The sequence below is a fragment of the Lissotriton vulgaris genome, chromosome 7 (genome assembly GCF_964263255.1).
Source record: "Lissotriton vulgaris chromosome 7, aLisVul1.2, whole genome shotgun sequence".
NCBI lineage: Eukaryota > Metazoa > Chordata > Amphibia > Caudata > Salamandridae > Lissotriton > Lissotriton vulgaris.
The window spans coordinates 1,522,412,320-1,522,432,761 of NC_141695.1; the positions used below are offsets into that span (position 1 = coordinate 1,522,412,320).

Below are 20,442 nucleotides of genomic sequence, written 5' to 3' on the forward strand. Positions count from 1 at the left end.
GGGCCGCGCGGGTACTTCCTTCTGGTTAGTAGGTCTTGACACTAGGTCAGAGACCGTCGATTCCTAGGAACTCCTGGGGATTGACTACTGCTACACAGAACGAAGTGCGTCAAGAACGTTGCGGACGGTTTTAGAGGATGGCTTTCTCGAAGCTGTCGGAATTGGAAAAAGCTCAGGCCCAAAGATTCGAATTGCGTAGAATTGCACGTACAAAATGCTTCATGTTTCAGGTGTTCCTTCTATTCCTAACTGTTTCTTCGTTATTGATGGGTGGGGTGTATTACATGATACAGTCATTGTTGCCTACTGCCTCACCTACCCCTTCTTCTGAACCTAAACTTACCTCCACTGTCTCTCCTCATTCCTTCCACATCTTACCACAACACGAGCAGGTTAGACGTGCGGAATTCATGAACAATTCCTTCGTTCAGCTCCTTCATCAGCATCAGTTGGTGATGAACACTACCAATTGTTGGGTGTGTGGGTTAATGCCACATACCACCGATAAGGGAATTCCGTACTTGGTCCTTCCTTACAGTTCCCAGGGTTCAGCTCGAGCATTCCAAACAATGTTTCGAAGCGCACTAGATTCTTACCCCAATCGAGAGCCACGTTCTCCACACTTTGGTCCCGGTCCGTACCATAAGCCTTTGGCAATAGCGATTGCTGATTTAGATAGGGATATCTATGAACCATCGCTCATCCCAGAGGAAGAGGTGCAAGCCTATAGGGATCTGAGTGAGGTTGAGTATAGTGCGCTCGTGGGCGAAAGACAGCTCAAAAGTTCATCTCCAATATGGATCGTACCCCACCTTGGTTATTTTTGTCTGAAAGGCCGTGGCCGAAGCCCGAGAGCTCACCTTGGGGAGAGTGCTTGCTCTGAGACGTACGTTTTACCAATGCTCTCTTCCCCTGTTCTCCCGACTGCCAAGGGTACGTACTTTGTCTGTTACGACCGTGCATATACATGGTTACCCCTTGACTTCGCGGGCACCTGTTATATTGCAAACTTGTTGCCACCGACTTTTACGGTTTCCTCCGATTATCACAAGACTAGAGTTGTGAGAGGCGTGATTAGCAAAGAGGACACTGCCGGCCAAGAGGCAGGAGACTTTTTCAAGGGTTTCTTGCCGTTTTGGGGACCTATGATCAATAGTAGGAACCTGAGACAGTTGACTCGAGTGGTGGAATCGACAGCTAATATCACTGCCAGTGCCCTTGGCAATATTACAGCTGAGCTTCAGGCGGATAGGCTTATGACGTTACAAAATCGTATGGTTTTAGACGTCGTCTTAGCAGATCGAGGTGGAGTATGTAAGGTGATCCATTCGAGTTGTTGTATATTCATTCCAGACAACGCTCCGACTGTCTATCAAGCCATCTCGAAGTTGCATAAAATCTCTGAGTCCATACACGTGGATGTAGGGGATTGGACGCTACTCGGGTGGTTTTGGGGCCTAATGTCGACTTGGGGTTGGAAGATTCTGATGATCATTGGGGTTGTTGTAGCATTCCTGTTCACGTGTTGTCTTTGTGTGCAGTGTGGTCCTGCCTTATGTGGCCTCTGTGCTACGACGTGTATAAGGCAGCCGCCTGTTACCAAAGGAACTCTGATGGATAGAATTATGTTGCAACAGTATCTGGATGGTCTGATGAATATCGAGATCGATTCTGATTCCGACTAGTGCTTGCCTACATGAGGGCAAAAGGAGCGTCTGAGGTTCCGTGACAATTGTAAGTGGTGTTTTCGACTCGCACGAATATGGTCGAGTCTGGTATCTATGAGCCGCAAATGACGAGTTTAGTGGGTGTACGCGTTTTCGCTGTGCTAACCTAAACCGTTTGTTTGTTTCGTGGGTTTCTTCATCTGAACCCACGGGTTCCATCTTAGATACGGCATCCATTTTGTTTCTTGCCCTCAAGTAGCCAGCGAACGGACGCTGTCCGCTTCGCGACCCTGGGATTCCCAAACTCTTGCGGAAGACACGTGTTCCTTTGAAGGTGTCTTTATGATGAGGGGGATGACACTGTAAGGCAGATGGCCCCGCTCGAGGCTCATCTTGCCGTGCCGGTCTATTGTCTCAGTTGTGCATTCATTAGGCACGTCTCCTTTGATGCCTGCAACTCGTGTTTCCTGATACCACCCCTTTTACACCCTCTTCGATCTGTTCACTGTCCTCGTCTTCCTCTGCACCTGTTTCTGTTTCTTCCTCGATTCGTTTACAGCCGAACGGAATGTACTAATGGTGGGAAGATGTACTTTTACAGTTGGGAACTGCCACATGCTACTGTAATTATGTTCCGGGCCCTGAATACATGAAAGTGACCCCCAATGACCTTTACGATGGGAACCAGGTTGTAATCCTTTGTGCACCATGTTATCCTATGCCCAAAAACTGTATAAGAAGAGCGATCCACAGATACAATTTGAAGCAGACTCCTCGAACTTGCACATGCTGTACTTCCTGTGACTTCTGTGTTCCCTGCAGTAATAAACCTCGAATCTTTGACGCCGAAGGAAGTGTCCCGTGTCTCTGTCATTTGTACGCCGGAACAGGTTACCCACGAAGGTTTTAGGTGTTATCCCTGGCACCGCTGGGTCTTAGAAAACCCAGTCCTTCAATAGGGCGGGTAGGCCGGCGACAACACCACAAGCTCTGCCGGAGCCACAGGGGAGGCACCCCCTGGGGCGCTACCGGCGAGGGGTAGTCGGAGAGCGATGATGCTTCTTCGACTTCTTGTGCTTTGCCTTACATGACCCAGAGAGCGAAGACTTGGAACCGGAGGACCGATGATGATGACTCTGCGCACGGTCCCTCGACCTCCCACGGGACCTGGACCTCGATCGGCGTGGAACTGACTGCCAGAACTCAAGCTGCTTTCGGGACCGCTCCCGCAAAGACTATGTCGCCATCGCCTGGAAGTCGGGGCACAACTTGGGGTCGTGGTTTCGCCCTAGGCAGAAAAGACACACTCGGTGTGGGTCTGTCACTGACATCATACGGTGACATTCCTCACAGGAACCTGCTCTTCCCGGATCTGCGCTTGCTGACGCGGAAATATAAAGAACTGACGTCAGCGCGCGTGGGCGGTGTCTAAGTAGCGCCCGCGACGTCATTCCGGCGACCACGACGCCAGACACGGAATTGTACGACGCCACCTACCGACCCGCAGGGGTACTGCTGACGAAAACTTCCGAGGTCCAGTCTGACGCTTGGGGATATTCTAAGATAAAGATTATAACACTAACCTGTTTCTTTCAGATACCATAATATCAGCTAATCAGCTACAGGACAAATGGTGCCATACCCACTGTGACAGATGCAAGGGTTCATGCTTTTCCTTCTACCACAACACTTGGTCCTGAGTTGACTATTGGTTGACTTCCAATGATGCTCTTGCATGGACTAAAATGGTTTCCCTCTGCCCGCGCACACTGGCGGACCATGCACCAGTACATCTAGTTATACAGGTACCCAGACTATGCCTCGAGCATTCACTTGGCGACGAGCGCCACATGCATTATGAGACGCAGTATTAAGCGAAGAGGTGCCATTAATAACTTTTTTGCATGCAGCACAGGCTCAGTGCAGTCTCCCTCCACGCTGTGGGAGGCCTTTAACGTGGTAATAGGAGGGGTCTGCATTGCCAAACAAGCCGGTGTGCTTAGGGGGCTGCAGGCCCTTACAAATATCCGAGCACTAGAAATGGAATTCTCTCAAACACAGGAAGCCTCAATTCTGGCTGATGTATGGGGCAAATTGACCGAATATCAGGAAGATGTGGCTAGATGAGTCAATTACCTGGGTATGGAAGCACAGGCAAAACGATATGGCGAAGGAGACCACCCCGGTAAAACTCTGGCAGGACTGCTGCGCAATATAAACTCGCAAAACCTGTCCTCCCCTCCGGCACTATTAGAAATTATGTCTTTCTTCTATGCCCTGTTATACTTAGTTTCCCATGTGATGGGCACAGACATGCTTAAAACCTACCTTGACTTTGTACAGCTACTGTGGCTGGAGAATGTACACCGGGAATACTTAGTCTCCCCTATTACTCCGGAGGAAATCTCTCAAGTCGTTATGAGCCTCCAGAGAAACAAGGCCCCAGGGTTGGATGTGCTGACATAAGTCTTTCTTCTTATCCTACATCTTATCGAAATGTATCACAACTCATTGACAGTGGGAACACTTTCCCCATCTTTAAGGGAAGCCGTCCTAGTAACAATACTGAAGCCGGATAAGCCTACAGACCAATGTGACTCCTATTGCCCCTTGTCGCTATTAAATATTGATAACAAGACATACGCCAAGGTGATTGTAAATCGACTGATGCCCCTACTGCCCTGAATTGTCACAACCACAGAAGAACTTGACGCCACTGACAGGGAAGTTTGTGCACTTTAAAGGCTACTCCGGAATTCAAATGAACTGGGCTAAATATGTTTTGCTTCCCCTAACGCACAAGTTACTACTTGTGTAACGATATATCTGTAAGAGACATTAGTTAGTGATAGATTCCTTACCTTAGAATATCCCCAGGCGTCAGACTGGATCCGGAAATTTTTGCGTAGCAATACCCCTGCGCGCTGGTAGGCGTCGTCTGCGGCTCCGCGTCCGTCGTCGGCGTCGTGAGCGCCGGGATGACGTCGTCGGAGTATATAGACGGCGCCCATGCGCGCTGACGTCAGTTCTGACACACAGCTTTTCCGCGCCAGATACGCAGAGCCATGATAGAACTAACACTGGTGCCATGAAACTAGGGCCCTGAAAGGGGATGACCTTAACCCTAAATATCGGTTCGCAGAACGGGGAGGATGGGAGGGCGGTAAGGAATCTATCACTAACTAATGTCTCTTACAGATATATCGTTACACAAGTAGTAACTTGTGCATCTGAAAGAGACACGTTAGTGATAGATTCCTTACCTTAGAATAGATACCCCAGCAATACCAACCCCGGTGGTGGGTCTGCGAACCAATATCACACCAGAAAGTCCTGGAGGACGGAACGGCCAAAGAAGCCATCCCTCCGGACTTGACTGTCCAGGCAGTAGTGTCTTGCGAACGTGTGCAGCGAGGCCCACGTGGCTGCCTGACAGATGTCCTGCAGGGGGACACCGCGGCCCAGGGCAGTTGTCGTCGCCGTGGCCCGAGTGGAGTGAGCCCGCAATCCAGCCGGGGGCTCCTTCCTCGCCATGGAGTAGCATGCTTGGATGCACAAGATGATCCACCTGGAGATGGTCCTCTTGTGTACAGCCTTTCCCTTCTTCGCGCCCACGTAACCAACGAAGAGTTGGTCATCCACCCGGAATTGGCGAGTGCGGTCTAGGTAGTAGGAGAGCGCACGTTTTGGATCCAGACGGTGGAGCCTCTCCTCCTCTTTCGAGGGATGCGGAGGCGGAAAGAAGGTGGGCAAAGTGATGGACTGCCCGATGTGGAAGGCCGTGACAACCTTGGGCAGAAAGGAAGGTCGTGTACGCAACACCACCTTATCAGGATGAACAGACAGGAAAGGTGGAGAAGAAGAAAGAGCCTGGAGCTCACTCACCCTCCTGGCAGAGGTGATGGCAACCAGGAATGCCGTCTTTAGAGTAAGGAGACGAAGAGGGCAGTTATGAAGTGGCTCAAAGGGAGCACACATCAGATAGGTGAGAACCAGATTCAAGTCCCACTGGGGCATCACGAAGGGAACAGGAGGAAACATGTGCGTGATGCCCTTCAGAAATCTACTCACAATAGGGGACTTGAATAAAGAAGGCTGATCTGGTAGCCTCAAGAAGGCTGAAAGAGCAGAAAGGTACCCTTTAAGAGTGCCCAGAGCAGAGCCCTGCTGGGCAAGGGAAAGAAGAAAGAGCAGCACTTCCGAAAGGGGTGCAGAGAGGGGATCCACAGCCTTTGCTGCGCACCATGCCACAAACCTGTTCCACCGGCAGGCGTATACCGACTTAGTGGAGGGACGCCTGGCTGCCAGAATGATGTCACAGACTTCGGGAGGCAAGTCAAATGGCCTCAACTGCCGCCGCTCAATCTCCAAGCTTGTAGGTGGAGACTGGACAGGTTCGGGTGCAGGACCGTCCCCTGCTGCTGCGACAGAAGGTCCTCCCGAAGAGGCAGACGAATCGGGGGATCGACTGACATGCTGAGTAGCTCGGGATACCAGTATCTTCGTGCCCAGTCCGGAGCCACAAGGACGACCTGGGCCCGGTCGCGCCTGATCTTCTTCAGCACTCTGGGCAGAAGTGGTATAGGCGGAAAGGCGTACAACAGACCGCAGCTCCACTCGCGACGAAAAGCGTCTCCGAGCGAGTGCCGCCTTGGAAACTCCAATGCGCAGAACTGCTGACATTGCGCGTTCTCTTCTGTGGCGAATAGATCTAACCAAGGCTCTCCCCACTGTTGAAAGAGACCTTGCGCCACGTCCGAGTTTAGACGCCATTCGTGATCCATCATGCACCGGCGGCTGAGTTCGTCCGCCCTGGCATTCAGAGAGCCTGCCAGGTGTTGAACCACCAGGGTCACGCCCTGATGTTCCAGCCACTGCCAGAGGCGCAGAGCCTCCTGGCAAAGGGTCCACGACCCCACACCGCCCTGTTTGTTGCAGTACCACATGGCGGTGGTGTTGTCGGTGAACACTTGCACCACGCTCCCCCTGACAGAGGGGAGGAATGCCTTCAGTGCAAGACGAATCGCCCGCAGCTCCAGAAGGTTGATGTGGAGCCGGGACTCCGCCGGAGACCAGAGGCCTCTGATCTCCGCCTCTCCCATGTGGCCTCCCCAGCCCTGGAGGGACGCGTCCGTCACAACTACGTGCTCCGGCTGGGGGAGGGAGAGGGGTCTGCCACTGACCCATTCGCGGTCCGTGAGCCACCACTGCAGTTGCTTCGCAGTGCCCTCCGAGATCAGGACATGATCAGACAGGTTGCCCTGATGCTGGGCCCACTGAAACTTCAGGTCCCACTGCAGAGCCCGCATCCGCCACCTGGCGTGACGCACCAGAAGGATGCAGGAGGCCATCAGTCCCAGAAGCCGCAGCGTCAACCTGACCGAGACCCGGGATAACGGTCTGAAGACAGGAATCAGAGCCCGAATATCCCGAACCCGCTGCTCGGGTGGGTAAACCCGAAACTGCGCCGAGTCGAGAACCGCTCCGATGAAAAGGAGCTTCTGAGAGGGACACAGGTGCGACTTCGGCACATTGATGGAGAACCCCAGCAAGTGCAGGAGGTCGGCCGTAGTCTGGAGGTGGCTGACGACTGTCTGGGGCGAGCCCGCCTTCAACAACCAGTCGTCGAGGTAGGGGAAGACTGATACCCCCTGCCTGCGCAGATGGGCTGCGACCACCGCCATCACCTTCGTGAACACCCGTGGGGCGCTGGTAAGGCCGAAGGGGAGCACGGTAAACTGAAAGTGCTCTAGGCCTACCGTGAACCGCAGGTAACGCCGGTGGGCCGGCAGGACGGGGATGTGGAAATAGGCGTCCTGCAAGTCCAACGCTACCATCCAGTCTCCTGGGTCCAGGGCAGCCAGGACCTGAGCCAAAGTGAGCATCTTGAACTTCTCCGTCCGGAGGAAGCCGTTGACGTTCCGCAGATCCAAGATAGGGCGTAGGCCCCCTTTGCCCTTCTTGGGCACCAGAAAGTAGTGGGAGTAACAACCACGTCCTACTTCTGGCCCAGGAACGTGCTCGATGGCTCTCTTGGCCAAGAGGGCCGAAACTTCCTCTTGCAGAAGTTGCAAGTGATCCCCCGACACACGGTGGTATTGAGGTGGCATGGATGGAGGGGAAGACTCGAAGGGGAGGGAGAAACCCCTTCGGACAATTTGCAGCACCCACCTGTCCGAAGTGACTGTATGCCAGTGGGAGAGGTGATGGCGAACCCTGCCTCCCACAGGCGTCACATGGGCCTGAAAACTCGGACTAGGAAGGTTTTGAGGTTGGGGCTGCTGAGGGAGGTGTGGACTGGCCTCGCCGCTGACCCCGACCACCGCCACGGCGGTTCCCACGTCCGCCACCGCGCTGCTGGACATTTTGCGGCGTGTGGCTGGCGGTCCGTGGTGGGGCGCCCCTTCCGTGGCCACGAAAGGAGCGAAAGGCACCCGATTGCTGGCGTGGGGCCGTAAGGCCCAAGGACTTGGCCGTGGCCCTGGAGTCCTTGAAACGTTCCAGCGCATGGTCTGCCTTGTCGCCGAAGAGGCGACGGCCATCAAACGGCATGTCCAGGAGGGTGGCCTGGACATCGGCCGAGAAGTTGGCGGACCTCAACCAGGCGTGGCGTCGAACCGCCACCGTCGTTGCCATCGCCCTGCCCAGTGAGTCCGTGGTATCCAGCCCACACCGGATAGAAAAGCGTGCCGCATCTCGGCCGTCCGCAAGGGTTTGGCTGAGTTTAGCCCTGACCTCCTCAGGGCATTGTGGCAGCACCTCCGCAACCGTGTCCCACAGGGTGTGGGTGTAGCGGCCCAAGAGACAGTTGGTGTTCACAGACCGTAGCCCTAGGCTCACAGACGAGAAGACCTTCTTCCCGAACTGCTCATATCTCTTGGATTCCCTGTCGGGCGGGGCCGACGGGAATGCGGAATGGGAGGTAGAGGCCTGGATGACCAGGCTCTCGGGGGTGGGATGGGTGGACAAAAAGCATGGGTCGCCCGGTGCCGGGCGGTAGCGTCTGGCCACGTTCCTGTCCACAGGGGGGCCTGTGGCGGGCTTGGACCAAGTGCCCAGCAGAACGTCACACAAGGCCTCATTGAACAGCAGAAGGGGCTCCGTGGAGCCGGACTGCTGTTTGAGGACCTCAGTGAGGAGATTAGTCCTCACGGCCGCGACGGGGAGCTGAAGGTTTAAGGCCTTAGCTGCCTTCGTCAACACTACGCTGTAAGCAGAACCCGCCTCCGAAGCCACAGTCGGGGGCGACGTAAATCCAGTGTCTGGCGAGGTGTCAATACCACTGGCCTCCCCAAGCTCATATGTCCAGTCCTGATGCGACTGGCAATCACGTGCCAGAGGGTCCTCGGACCCCTCCCATTGCTCCTCGTCACCTGGCTCCTGGAGACCAGGATTAACAGCCAGGGCCTCCTCGTGGAGATAGAAGTCTCCAAAGGCTGACGGAATCGGCGCCCAGCGGCGCCCCTCCGACCCCTGAGTAGGACCGTAGGGAACATTGGGGTCGGCAACCACATCGGCTGCCGGGGACGACACCTGAAGGGACGGCGCCGGCGAGGTCGTAAGGTCGACCGGCGAGGTCCCGGATCCGGAGCCGGATCCAGCGAGGTCGCGCGGCGCCGGGACCGAAGTCGCCAGCGGCGCCGGGCCCGAAGAACCCGACGTCATCGGGGCCGAAGCGCCCGACCCGGAAGGACCTCCAGACGGAGCCGATCGGCCCGAAGGCGCCACGGGAACCGACTGAGGAGGGAGGGCCCTCATGGCCATGAGGTACCTCTCGACCTCCTCCTGCGGCGCGCCGTGCCCAGGGACCCGAAGGTGTGGGGCAGGCGGCGACGCTTGCGACTCCCGCGGAGCCGCGTGGGCGGTGTCGCCCGAGTCCCCGGCCGCATCGAGCGAGCGTCGGGGCGGGTCGGAGGACCGATGGTGTCGCTCCGACCTCTCATGCCTCTTACCTGAGGACTTGGAACCAGACGATCGGTGTCCACTCCCGGAACGTCGATGACTCCGACCTCGCGACCTGTCCCTCGACCTCCCGTGGGACCGGGACCGGGACCTGGAGCGGCGCGGGGCCGAGTGCCTCAGCTCGAGACGCTTGCGGGACCGCTCCCGCCTAGCCTTCGACGTCAGAGCCCGGCAGTCGACGCAGGTTCGATCGTCGTGGTCGAGGCCTAAGCACTTCAGGCACCGGCGATGGGGGTCCGTGACCGACATGAGTCAGCCGCACTTCGAGCAAGGCTTGAACCCGGGCATCCCTGGCACCGATAGTCGATAGTCGACTAAATAGAGGATCAAAAAGATCAAAAAGTTTTCAGTCAAAAAGTGACTGGGGGTAGAGCTTCTTCCGGATCTGCGCTAGCTGGCGCGGAAAAAAGAAGAACTGACGTCAGCGCGCATGGGCGCCGTCTATATACTCCGACGACGTCATCCCGGCGCTCACGACGCCGCCGACGGACGCGGAGCCGCAGACGACGCCTACCAGCGCGCAGGGGTATTGCTACGCAAAAATTTCCGGATCCAGTCTGACGCCTGGGGATATTCTAAGGTAAGGAATCTATCACTAACGTGTCTCTTTCAGATTCCCACAACAACACCATTCGCTCCTGAGTATCCGTTAAGGTGGGCGACGGACTCAGTATGATACCTGGGCATATGGCTCAGTAGAGACCCAGAAGAGCTCTTTCAAGTGAATAATAGATGCGCTACGGACTGGTTTGAAACTCATCTGCCCATGTGGACAAAGCTGCCGTTATCACTGGCCGGTCGCATATCGATTGCAAAAATGGTGGTCTCGCCAAAGTTTCTATAACTCTGTTAATATCCCGCTCCCCCTTCCTGCCCAGCTTTTTAAAAGCCTAAGATCCAACATGATTACTATTCTGGGCTGGCAAACAGCCACAGGCATCCTATGATCTTCTTACACTACAGCTAGCTCAACGTGGACTAGGCGCACCAGACATGCAACTGCATGCTCTCTGCTCCCAAGCACAGTTTTAACACAACAGGCTGCACCCAACTCCATTTCAACACCATCTGGCTATAGAGCGAAATTAGGCTTCTCCTGGTCGCTTATGACCAGTGGCGGCTGGCAAAGGTAAAAGTGGTGAGGCGGACCGAGTCGGAAGTCGACAGACGGAATTGGTATAATTAAATAAATAATACCTTCCGTCGTCTGTCGGCTCCCCCCCCCCCCCAGCCGCACCCTGCCCCTACCCGCCCCACCTCTGCTTATGACAGCACTATTTAAACCCCTAGAAGGCCTCCCAGAATGAGATAAACACAGTAGAATGTGATGGACATAGGAGGGACTGCGAAAGCGAGCTGGCCTCTCTACACTGTATGTCCCCTCTGTCCACTCATCTTCCCACCATAACTTTCCCTCACTTCAGGATAAGGGCACGATCAGACGAGCCTGAATGTTAGGCATTAATACCTTCTCAGACCTAAATCCTAATGCTCACTTTATTTCCCGCTTTGAGGATACAGCGTTTGCAAGGTCACACTTTCAGATACACTATTGTGCTATCAGATACAAGATGTTTGTAGCACACAACTCAATAAATTTCTCAACTTTCCCCCCATGCTGCCAGCACTAGAATATATATGTGTGTGTACTCACACACCACCCGAATATTACTCAGAGAGCCCGGGCGATCTGGATGCGGACCTCAGCCCTGCTCTGAAAGATGCCCACTGGGCCTTCTACTGCGGGCAGTTAGAAATGTTATTTCCCAACTATAGGCTAAGGCAAGTTCATTTCAAGTACGTGTCTAAAGATAACAGCACTACCTGTACCAACTTTGGTGAAGAACTACAGCAACTTTAAAGTAAGCATACTGCATTAACAGGATGCAATGGGGATAACTGTGCTGGGATGTGAATCAGTGTGCTCCCTCCCCCCAAGTGTTTGAAAGGCTCCCTTGAGCCAATGAGCTGTTGATCTCTTCTGGGATGCACCTGTGGGCCTGTGGAATGGTACTGCGACCTGTGAAGACTTTGGCACCATTTCACCAACGTCTGATGACTTTTCTCTGTTCTACATTACTTTTGCTCTCTTCTGATGAAGGGCTAAACCCAGAAACACGTGTCTAGCGATAACAGAGCTATCTGTACCAACTTTGGTGAAGAAGTACAGCAACTTTGAAAGTAAGCGTACTGCATTTACCAGGATGCAATGGGGAGAACTGTGCTGGGATGAGAAGCAGTGTGCTCCCTCTCCCCATGTGTTTATTTCCAGTACATACACCGCCTTTACCGCACACCATTGCAATTGTACAAAATGGGCCTTATTCCGGACCCCCCAGTTTGAGGTGTAATAACACCTGTGCTACCTTCATACATTTGGCATGGTACTGCCATAAAGTGGTGGACTTCTGGACCGAAATCTGCACCATAACTGAAAAAATCACTGAGGCCCTGCTCCCACTTGACCCCAGGGTGTGCTTGCAGGGTTACATATGGGATATACCAACTGCGAGCCACAGTTTCACAGCGATGCGCCCCCTCTTAGCAAAACAAAGAGCAGCGAAGCACTGGGGCAGGAGACTGTCTCCCACCGCTAAAAATGGCTCGGTAATGTAGCCTACTGCCAGGAACTATTATCGAGTTTCTGGGAGCTTATGCCTCTGCGATACCCCCTCCAAGGATATATGGGAGCCCTTCGCCACCTATCTGCAACTGCAGCCTAAAGCCGAGCTCCCCATTTACTAACTAGACACTGCATATCTACTGTAATACGAATCGCCTCTCAAACTTCTTGTCACATTTGTTAGCCTTTAATGTCTGTAGCATGAACTTGAACAACCAGAATAATTTCCTTTGTGTAATAATGCCCTGCTGTATGTGCTCATATACTGTCTGATTCCACTCCAAGATCTGTGTTATGCTTTGAATATATCTGAAGTGAATGCTATATGACTCTTTACAGCCAATGTCCTAATTGTGAGTATCTCACTCTATATGGTATATTATGTATGCCAATAAATAAAGTTTACCAAAAAGAAATCAGTGCTTATGACCATTGATGAGGATCCCCTGGAAGAGAAAAAAAGAGTTATTCCATTGTGGGCGGCAGATTGGGTGAAAGCAGAAATCTTTGTTCTGTGTAAGTCTGATCGAAACTGAAGTCAGTTCAAAGGAGAAGGACAGCAAGTCGACAATTCATGCCATTTATTTTTGTGTATGATAGCTAGGCATCCACCAGTTTTAATTAATCTATCTTTGTGTAGAATGTAATATTTGTAAGGTAGAAGTATGTCAACTGAAACTGAAGAGGAGCCAGAAAACCAAGTTTCTGTGATAAAGAGCAGGCCTAAATTGGGTAAAATAAGACCATCAATCAAGGCAGCATGTGCTCAGGCATATTTAGCAATGAATAGAGTGCACTTAAGCTAAAGCCATGTCCTCACATAACTGTTATAACTAGGCTTGACTCATGATGAAAAAACGAATTTACTAGTTTGAAGAAAGACTTTCAAAAGTGCATAAAAAACAGGAATATAAAACAAACATCCATACAAATCAAACAATAGAGGAAATAGCTCTTGAAGCACGTGCTGGTGCATTGAATATCTTGCTGTCCAAGTAAAAAAAAAACCATAAGTTCTCCTTTCTACGAAAACATATTTTCTAACAATCTTAGTGCCTAGGACACCACAAGTCTGTTTGTAAACCTGATCCACATTTAGGTTGACAATGTCAGCACTTGTATTAATTATTATTAATTTTACTAATTTATAGCCAGCATCAACTAAGGGTCCAACACAAGACAAATGAGAATCAGGAACCATTTATCATAAGCACTCCTCGGTAAGGAAGGAGAGCAGAACGTGGAAAATAATCTAGCTGCAGACCGATAAACAAACCAGCATAGATCTGTTCTCTAAAGGGATCTGTGAAGGAACTTCTAGCTCGTTTCGTAAATGGTGAGGACTTAAATGCTGTAGGACAGATAAATCATGCACTCACCGTTGGGTGAAAATAAAGTTACATTAAGCGAATACAACAGAAAACACAATAGATAGTATCACAACCCTGGCTCTACTACTATTAAAAATGGGATGAATTATGTCCTGCATAGAAAACAATGTCACATTCAGAAATATAAGCAACATCTCCGTTTGGCCATTGGAAAATACATTATATTGTTGGAAGCTGTAAATACTTCCTCTCCCGTAGCATCACAAACAGAAAATAATATATTTTAACAATATTACAGTGAACACTTGAAGCAGGACCATAGAGCAAACTGAATTTCAAACATTTAATTAAATCATGAAGATCACATTTTAGGGTCATCGGTGCAGAGGCAGGAATGGGGAAAACAAAGGCACAGCATCACTCACGCATTTTAAAAAACAAGAGTAAGTCTGCTTAGGCCAATGTAAAAAACGTAATTATTAATCAAAGTAAAACATTGCATTCACGTTTCCCTAGAATTAGTTTAATGTGCAGAATAATTACTGTGAAGTTTATGTTGCTACTAATTAAAACCAGTAATTAGTAACCCTGTGAATGTCTACTTCTTTTGCTATTTCATTAAAATAAAAAGAAATGACCAGCAGAGTTATGGGTTTGTATTAGAATGGGACCCCTGAAGTAAAAAAAAACTAACAGAATCAATGTGTTAACCATACCAAGTCAATGCAGCTTCAGCGGCATCCTTTACCCTCATAGAAGCTGGATTTGGGTCTTTATCTATTTTGTTTCGGATTTCTTGAGTATCACTGTTTTTGGATTTGCTACCAGAGATACCCAGCTCAACAATCTCCAACACCTCTTTCAGGCAGTCCTAAAGGAAAACAAATGCAAAACATTTAACAGAGGGAAGACAAATATACCAACATTTTTTTTTGGTTTAAAGTATTTTATTGAAGCAGGGTAAGGAAGGAAACAACAAAGTACATGAAAAAGAAAACCACAGGTGCCCTCATACTCAGTGCGTACATTAGATACATCAAAGCAATTCTATCGCCACATTGGGCACCATCATGCTTGGAAACACAGCTCACGCACCTGTGGGTGAAGACAAAAAAGGGGGGGGGGAAGGGAAGGAAAGGGAAAAAAGGAGAAAGAAAAAAGGGTGGGGAAAACAATCCTGCCCCATTTCCTACCCAGCCAACAACCCCCCAACTCCCACACCCCGTACCCACCCCCTGTACTGTGCCATCAACCACTCGCTCTCCCCTCTCAGCAACCTATCGTTTGCCCCCGCTACCAGATGCCGGCTTAGACCAATCAAACAGGCGGGTCCGGCGGCGGTGTCAGCCGCAACAGTCTGAGATACCTAGGGCAGGTGATTTCTTTGAATTCAGAGCACAACAGAGTATGGAAAGGCGCCCACAGCTCCTCAAAAGCATCTACGTCCCCTGTCACCACTAAGGACAGCTTCTCCATGCCAAGGACATGCCACAATCTGTGCAGCCAGCCGACAACAGTGGGGAGCGTGGTGGAGCGCCAGTGTATGAGTATGTTTTGTACAGCTGACCCCAAAGCTATCGCTATCTGTCTACCCCTTTTAGATCTAAGAGGGTACATCAATCCATTCGGCAATCCCAAGAGGACATAGGCAGGGAATCGGGGCAGCTCTATCCCAAAACATTTGTCAACCTCATTGAGGACCTCCTCCCAGTAAGAAGCCAAAAGGGGGCAGTCCCACAAGATATGAGTGAGCGTGCCATTCTGACCACAGTTACGCCAGCACGTCCCCGGTATTGATCTATCCATCTCATGTAGTTTCTCAGGAGTGCGGTACCAATAGGTTGAAATTTTGGTGAAGGTCTCCGTGAGCCCCGTGTGATAGGCAGAGTGGCGCGCCCGGTAGGAGATGTGGTCCCATTCAGTATGACTCAGCACTCGACCAAGCTCCCGCTCCCAGCGCTCCCTACCCGGGTTATGGATATGAAAGGGGGGGGCTGCAGCATCTTGTACAAATCGGAGATAAGCTTAGCGTCCGACGTGCGAGTGATTAGCCAGCGCTCGTACACCGTGATCTCCCGGTCTGCCGTCGCGCGCACTTGAGGTTGTAGCACCCAGTGGCGCGCTTGCATATACCGCATGCGCTCCGTCTCGGGGAGGCCATAATCCCGACGTAGAACCTGGAAGGGGACGACACCCTCTGGGCCATATTGCAAATGCTACTTACCAGTATGCATCTGTTCTTGGCATGTAGGGCTGCTGACATTCATATCTGTGCATAGATCGCCGCCTAGTGTTGGGTCCGGATGATTGCACATTGTTGTCCTGGAAGAGTCTTCGAAGTATCACGAGATAGGTGGCTCCTCCCCTGGACTACAGTGCGCATGGGCATCGCCTCCATCCCCAGATTGTTTTTAGCCATTGTGGCCGAGATGGAGTGAACTATGTGAGTGATGACCATGCTATGAGCATATACATGAATACTGCAGCTGCTACAGGCGCCGGGGAGGAGGGTGGGCGATATGAATGTCAGCAGCCCTACATGCCAAGAACAGATGCATACTGGTAAGTAGCATTTGCAGTTCGAGGCATGTCGGCTGCTGAATTAATATCTGTGCATAGAATACATAGCAGTCCCTCCATTAGCGGCGGACGCCCGTGCCAGCTGCAGCAGTTTGGAAAAGTGTTTTGAGAACAGCCTGCCCTACAGCTGCCTGCTGTTTAGAGTGCACGTCTACACAGTAATGTTTTGTAAATGTATGTGTGGTAGACCATGTGGCTGCTCTACATATGTCCTCTAAGGGAATGTTTCCAAGGAAGGCCATAGAGGCCCCCAACTTTCTGGTGGAGTGGGCTCTTGGTGGAATTGTAAGAGTACGTTTAGCTTTTGCATAACAGATCTGAATACACTTCACGATCCACCTAGCAATACCAGCCTTGGAAATAGCGTTACCTTTGTGGTGTGACGCAAAGGCAACGAACAGCTGCTTAGTCTTTCTAAAATCTTTGGTTCTGTCAATGTAATACATTAGTGCCCTCTTGACGTCAAGGGTGTGGAGCATCCGCTCTGCCAGTGACTCAGGATTTTGGAAAAACACTGGCAACTCAATTGTTTGGTTTATGTGGAATTGAGACACAACCTTGGGTAGAAATTTAGGATTAGTGCGGAGCACTACCCTGTTAGCATGGACCTGGAAGAAAGGTTCCTGAATTGTGAGGGCCTGCAGCTCACTAACCCTCCGTAGCGATGTAATTGCTACCAGGAAAGCCACCTTCCAAGTTAAGAATTGAATTTCGCAGGAATGTAGTGGCTCAAAGGGAGGACCCATCAGCCTTGTAAGAACCACATTGAGGTTCCATTCTGGAGCTGGAGGGGTCCGTGGTGGAATGACCCTTTTGAGTCCTTCCAGAAAAGCTTTGATAGCAGGCACCTTGAAAAGTGAAAGGTGCTGTCTATTTTGGAGGTATGCGGCCATCGCAGACAGGTGAATGCGGATGGAAGCATATGCCAAATTACACTGGTACAGATGAAACAGGTAACAGATGATGTTCTGAATGGAAGCATCTAGTGGATTGATGTTGTGGTTTGCACAATAAATGACAAACTGCTTCCATTTAGCCGCATAACATGCTCTAGTAGTGGGCTTTCTTGCCTCCCGAATGATGTCCATGCAATCTGGAGGAAGATTGAGGTAGCAAACTCTAGGACTTCAGGAGCCAGATCGCCAGGTTGAGCTGTTGCGGATCTGGGTGCTGAATGTCTCCATGGCTCTGCGTCAGAAGGCTGGGTGTGAGGCGAAGCCTTTGATGCGGTACCACGGACAGTTCCAGAAACGTGGTGTACCATGGTTGGCGAGCCCATGTTGGAGCAACCAGGATGAGGGTCATCGAGTGCTGCCTGAGCTTGCGTGCCACCAGCGGTATCAGGGGTGCTGGGGGAAAAGCGTACGCAAATTTGCCTGACCAGTTCATCCATATCGCATTGCCCTGCGATTGCGGGTGTGGGAACCTGGCGGCGAAGCTTTGGCATTTTGCGTTCTCCCTTGTGGCGAACAGGTCTATTTCTGGATGACCCCATGTTTGAAAGTACGGTTGGAGTACTGATGGGTGTATCTCCCACTCGTGCATCTGGTGGCTGTGCCTGCTGAGCAGGTCCGCCATCTGGTTGTCCTTGCCTGGGAGGTGTTCTGCCATGAGAAAGATGTTCCTCTGAATGGCCCACTTCCACATGCTCTGAGCCAGGTGAGACAGCTGTGGAGAGTGTGTCCGTCCCTGCTTCTGAATGTAGTACATGGCTGTCATGTTGTCCGTCCGGATCAACACGACCTTGTTGCACAGATGTACTTTGAACGCCTTTAAGGCCATGAAGATCGCCATCAGTTCCAACACATTGATGTGCATCTTCTTTTGCTGTAGTGTCCATAGTCCCTGCACCGTGTAGTGGAGTACATGCGCTCCCCAACCCTGGAGAGAAGCGTCCGTCGTCAGGATAATCTGTGGCACAGGCTCCTGGAACGGTCGGCCCTTGCAAAGGTTTTGTGGATTCCACCAATGCAGAGAGTTGTATGCCCGACCGCTCACCAACACTAGGTCTTTCAATTGCCCATGAGCCTGAGTCCACTGACGTGCTAAGCACTCCTGAAGCGGGCGCATATGTAGTCTCGCGTGCGGGACAATGGAGATGCAGGAGGCCATCATGCCGATCAACTGCATGAACACTCGCGCTGGAAGTGAGTGTTGAGGTTTGAATTTTTGAATCAGCGATAGAATGCTGTTGATCCTCACTGAATTTGGCTGTGCTGTAGCCACCAGAGTATTTATGGTCGCGCCCAGATACTGCCGTATGTGAGCGGGCTGGAGATGGGACTTTGGGTAATTCAGTGAGAATCCCAGATCGTGCAGAAGGTGAATGGTTTGGGACACGTCGCCGCCACTGTCGCCAGGCACTTTGTGAAGACCCTGGGCGCCGTGGTGACCCCAAAGGGCAGTACCTTGAACTGGTAGTGCTGGTCTTGAATGGTGAACCTCAGATACTTTCTGTGCGAAGGATGCAGGGGAATATGAAAATAAGCATCCTTGAGGTCCAGAGTTGCCAGGAAGTCCCCTTGCTGAAGCAGTGGGAGAACCTGTTGCAGAGTAAGCATATGAAAATGCTCTGACAGAATGTACATGTTGAGAGGTCTGAGGTCTAGGATGGGCCTGAGAGATCCGTCCTTTTTTGGGATTAAAAAGTACAGGGAGTAAACCCCTGTTCCCCTTTCCCGTAGTGGAACGAGCTCTATTGCCCCTTATTGCAGCATGACCTGAACTTCTTGCTGCAACAAGTGCAAGTGCTCGCCGGACATAGGACGGTTCCTTGGGGGTATGGTTGGTGGGATGGAAGTGAGTTCCAGACAATAACCGTACTGAATGAGAGATTTGACCCACCTGTCCGTGGTGATGGACCTCCACACGGGCAGGAACTGCTGGAGTCTCCCCCCGACCGGTGTTGTGTGGTCGGGGGGCAGTGACAAGGCGTCACTGTTTGCTGGCGGTGGAGGACCTGGAGCTGTTATTTCCACGTCCTCTGCCCTTGACATTGTTGCCACGGTATCCACCCCTACCTTTGTTGGTATATGAGGTTTGGGTGTTAGCTTTATAGAATTGTGTGGATTGTGACGCTTGACCCCTTGAGGTGCCTCTGTTATTGGAGCGGCGAAAGGAACCACCCCGAAACTGCTGGGACTGAAGGGCACCCATAGATTTAGCGGTGTCAGTGTCCTTTTTCATCTTTTCGAGTGTGGCATCTACGTCAGGTCCAAACAGGTGGTCTGGATTTACTGTTTGGTTGAGGATGGTGGTCTGAATGTCTGGTTTAAAGCCTGATATTCTGAGCCATGCATGCCGGCGTAGCAGAACGCTAGTATTGATGGCTCGCGAGGCGGTATCAGCCACATCTAGAGCACACTTGATGGAGGCATTGGTAATGAGTTTACCCTCCTGAATCAGCATCTCCGCAGCCTCCTTATACTGATCTGGCAAGTGCTGTAGAAGTGTTTCTAGGGTGTCATAGTGCGCCCTATCGTAGCGTGCAAGTAGCGCCTGCGTGTTTGATATGCACCATATATTGGCTGCCTGCGCAGCAATACGTTTCCCCGATGCCTCAAACACCTTTGATTCTTTGTCAGGGGGAGGAGCATCACCCGTGGTCTGTGAATTGGCTCTTTTACGTGCGTTGGAGACAACCAAAGAGTCTAGTGGCAACTGTCCCTTGATGTATGTTGGGTCAGTGGGCGCCGCTTTGTATTTTTTATCAATGCGAGGATTGATGACTCTTGCCCGGGTGGGCTCCTTGAAATCCTCTGGCGCATGCTTTAGCACACCCTTGAGCATTGGCAATGTCTTGACGGTCTTTTCAGCCACTGAGAAAGTGTCAAAAAGAAAATCGACATCCACTGGGTCGGCGTGGAGGTCGACATCATGGTTGGCCGCAGCTCTTTCAATCAAAGCGTTGAAGGCTGCAGAGTCCTCCGTTGGTGAAGTCCTTGCAGCAAAAAGCTGCGGCTCGTGTCCTGACTGAGGGTCCTCAGGGTCGCCTCCAGCAGACCATGGCTCATTGACCTCCTCTGGATCCGAGTACGCCGGATAATTGTACTCCTCCTCCTCGTCCTCGTCACCCTCCCCAGCGTTAGAGTGAGTGGGTGAGAGTCCCAGACCTTGTGGAGATGCAGGCTCAATAGGGGCAGAAGTACCCGCAGAGTCCAACTTCTTTTTAAGTGGAATATGAAAATGCTCCAACACCGGCTCCGGGGTGATCTTCCTTTTAAGGAGAAAGAGCTTGCCTGTGTTGGCGTCGATGACAACCTCTCGACGCTCCTCGGCC

The 20,442-nt window shown here is 51.6% G+C and overlaps 1 protein-coding gene across 2 annotated transcripts in view; it reads right to left on the bottom strand.

Moving 5' to 3' along the window:
* The window catches only part of RALGAPB (Ral GTPase activating protein non-catalytic subunit beta), a 1,758,088-nt gene that overhangs the window by 763,564 nt on the left and 974,082 nt on the right, over positions 1-20,442 (bottom strand). For both annotated transcript variants that reach the window (XM_086932393.1, XM_086932392.1), the window contains exon 18: positions 14,300-14,454. In XM_086932393.1, the coding sequence (XP_086788519.1) occupies positions 14,300-14,454 (155 nt within the window). The remainder of the gene's footprint in view (positions 1-14,299; positions 14,455-20,442) is intronic.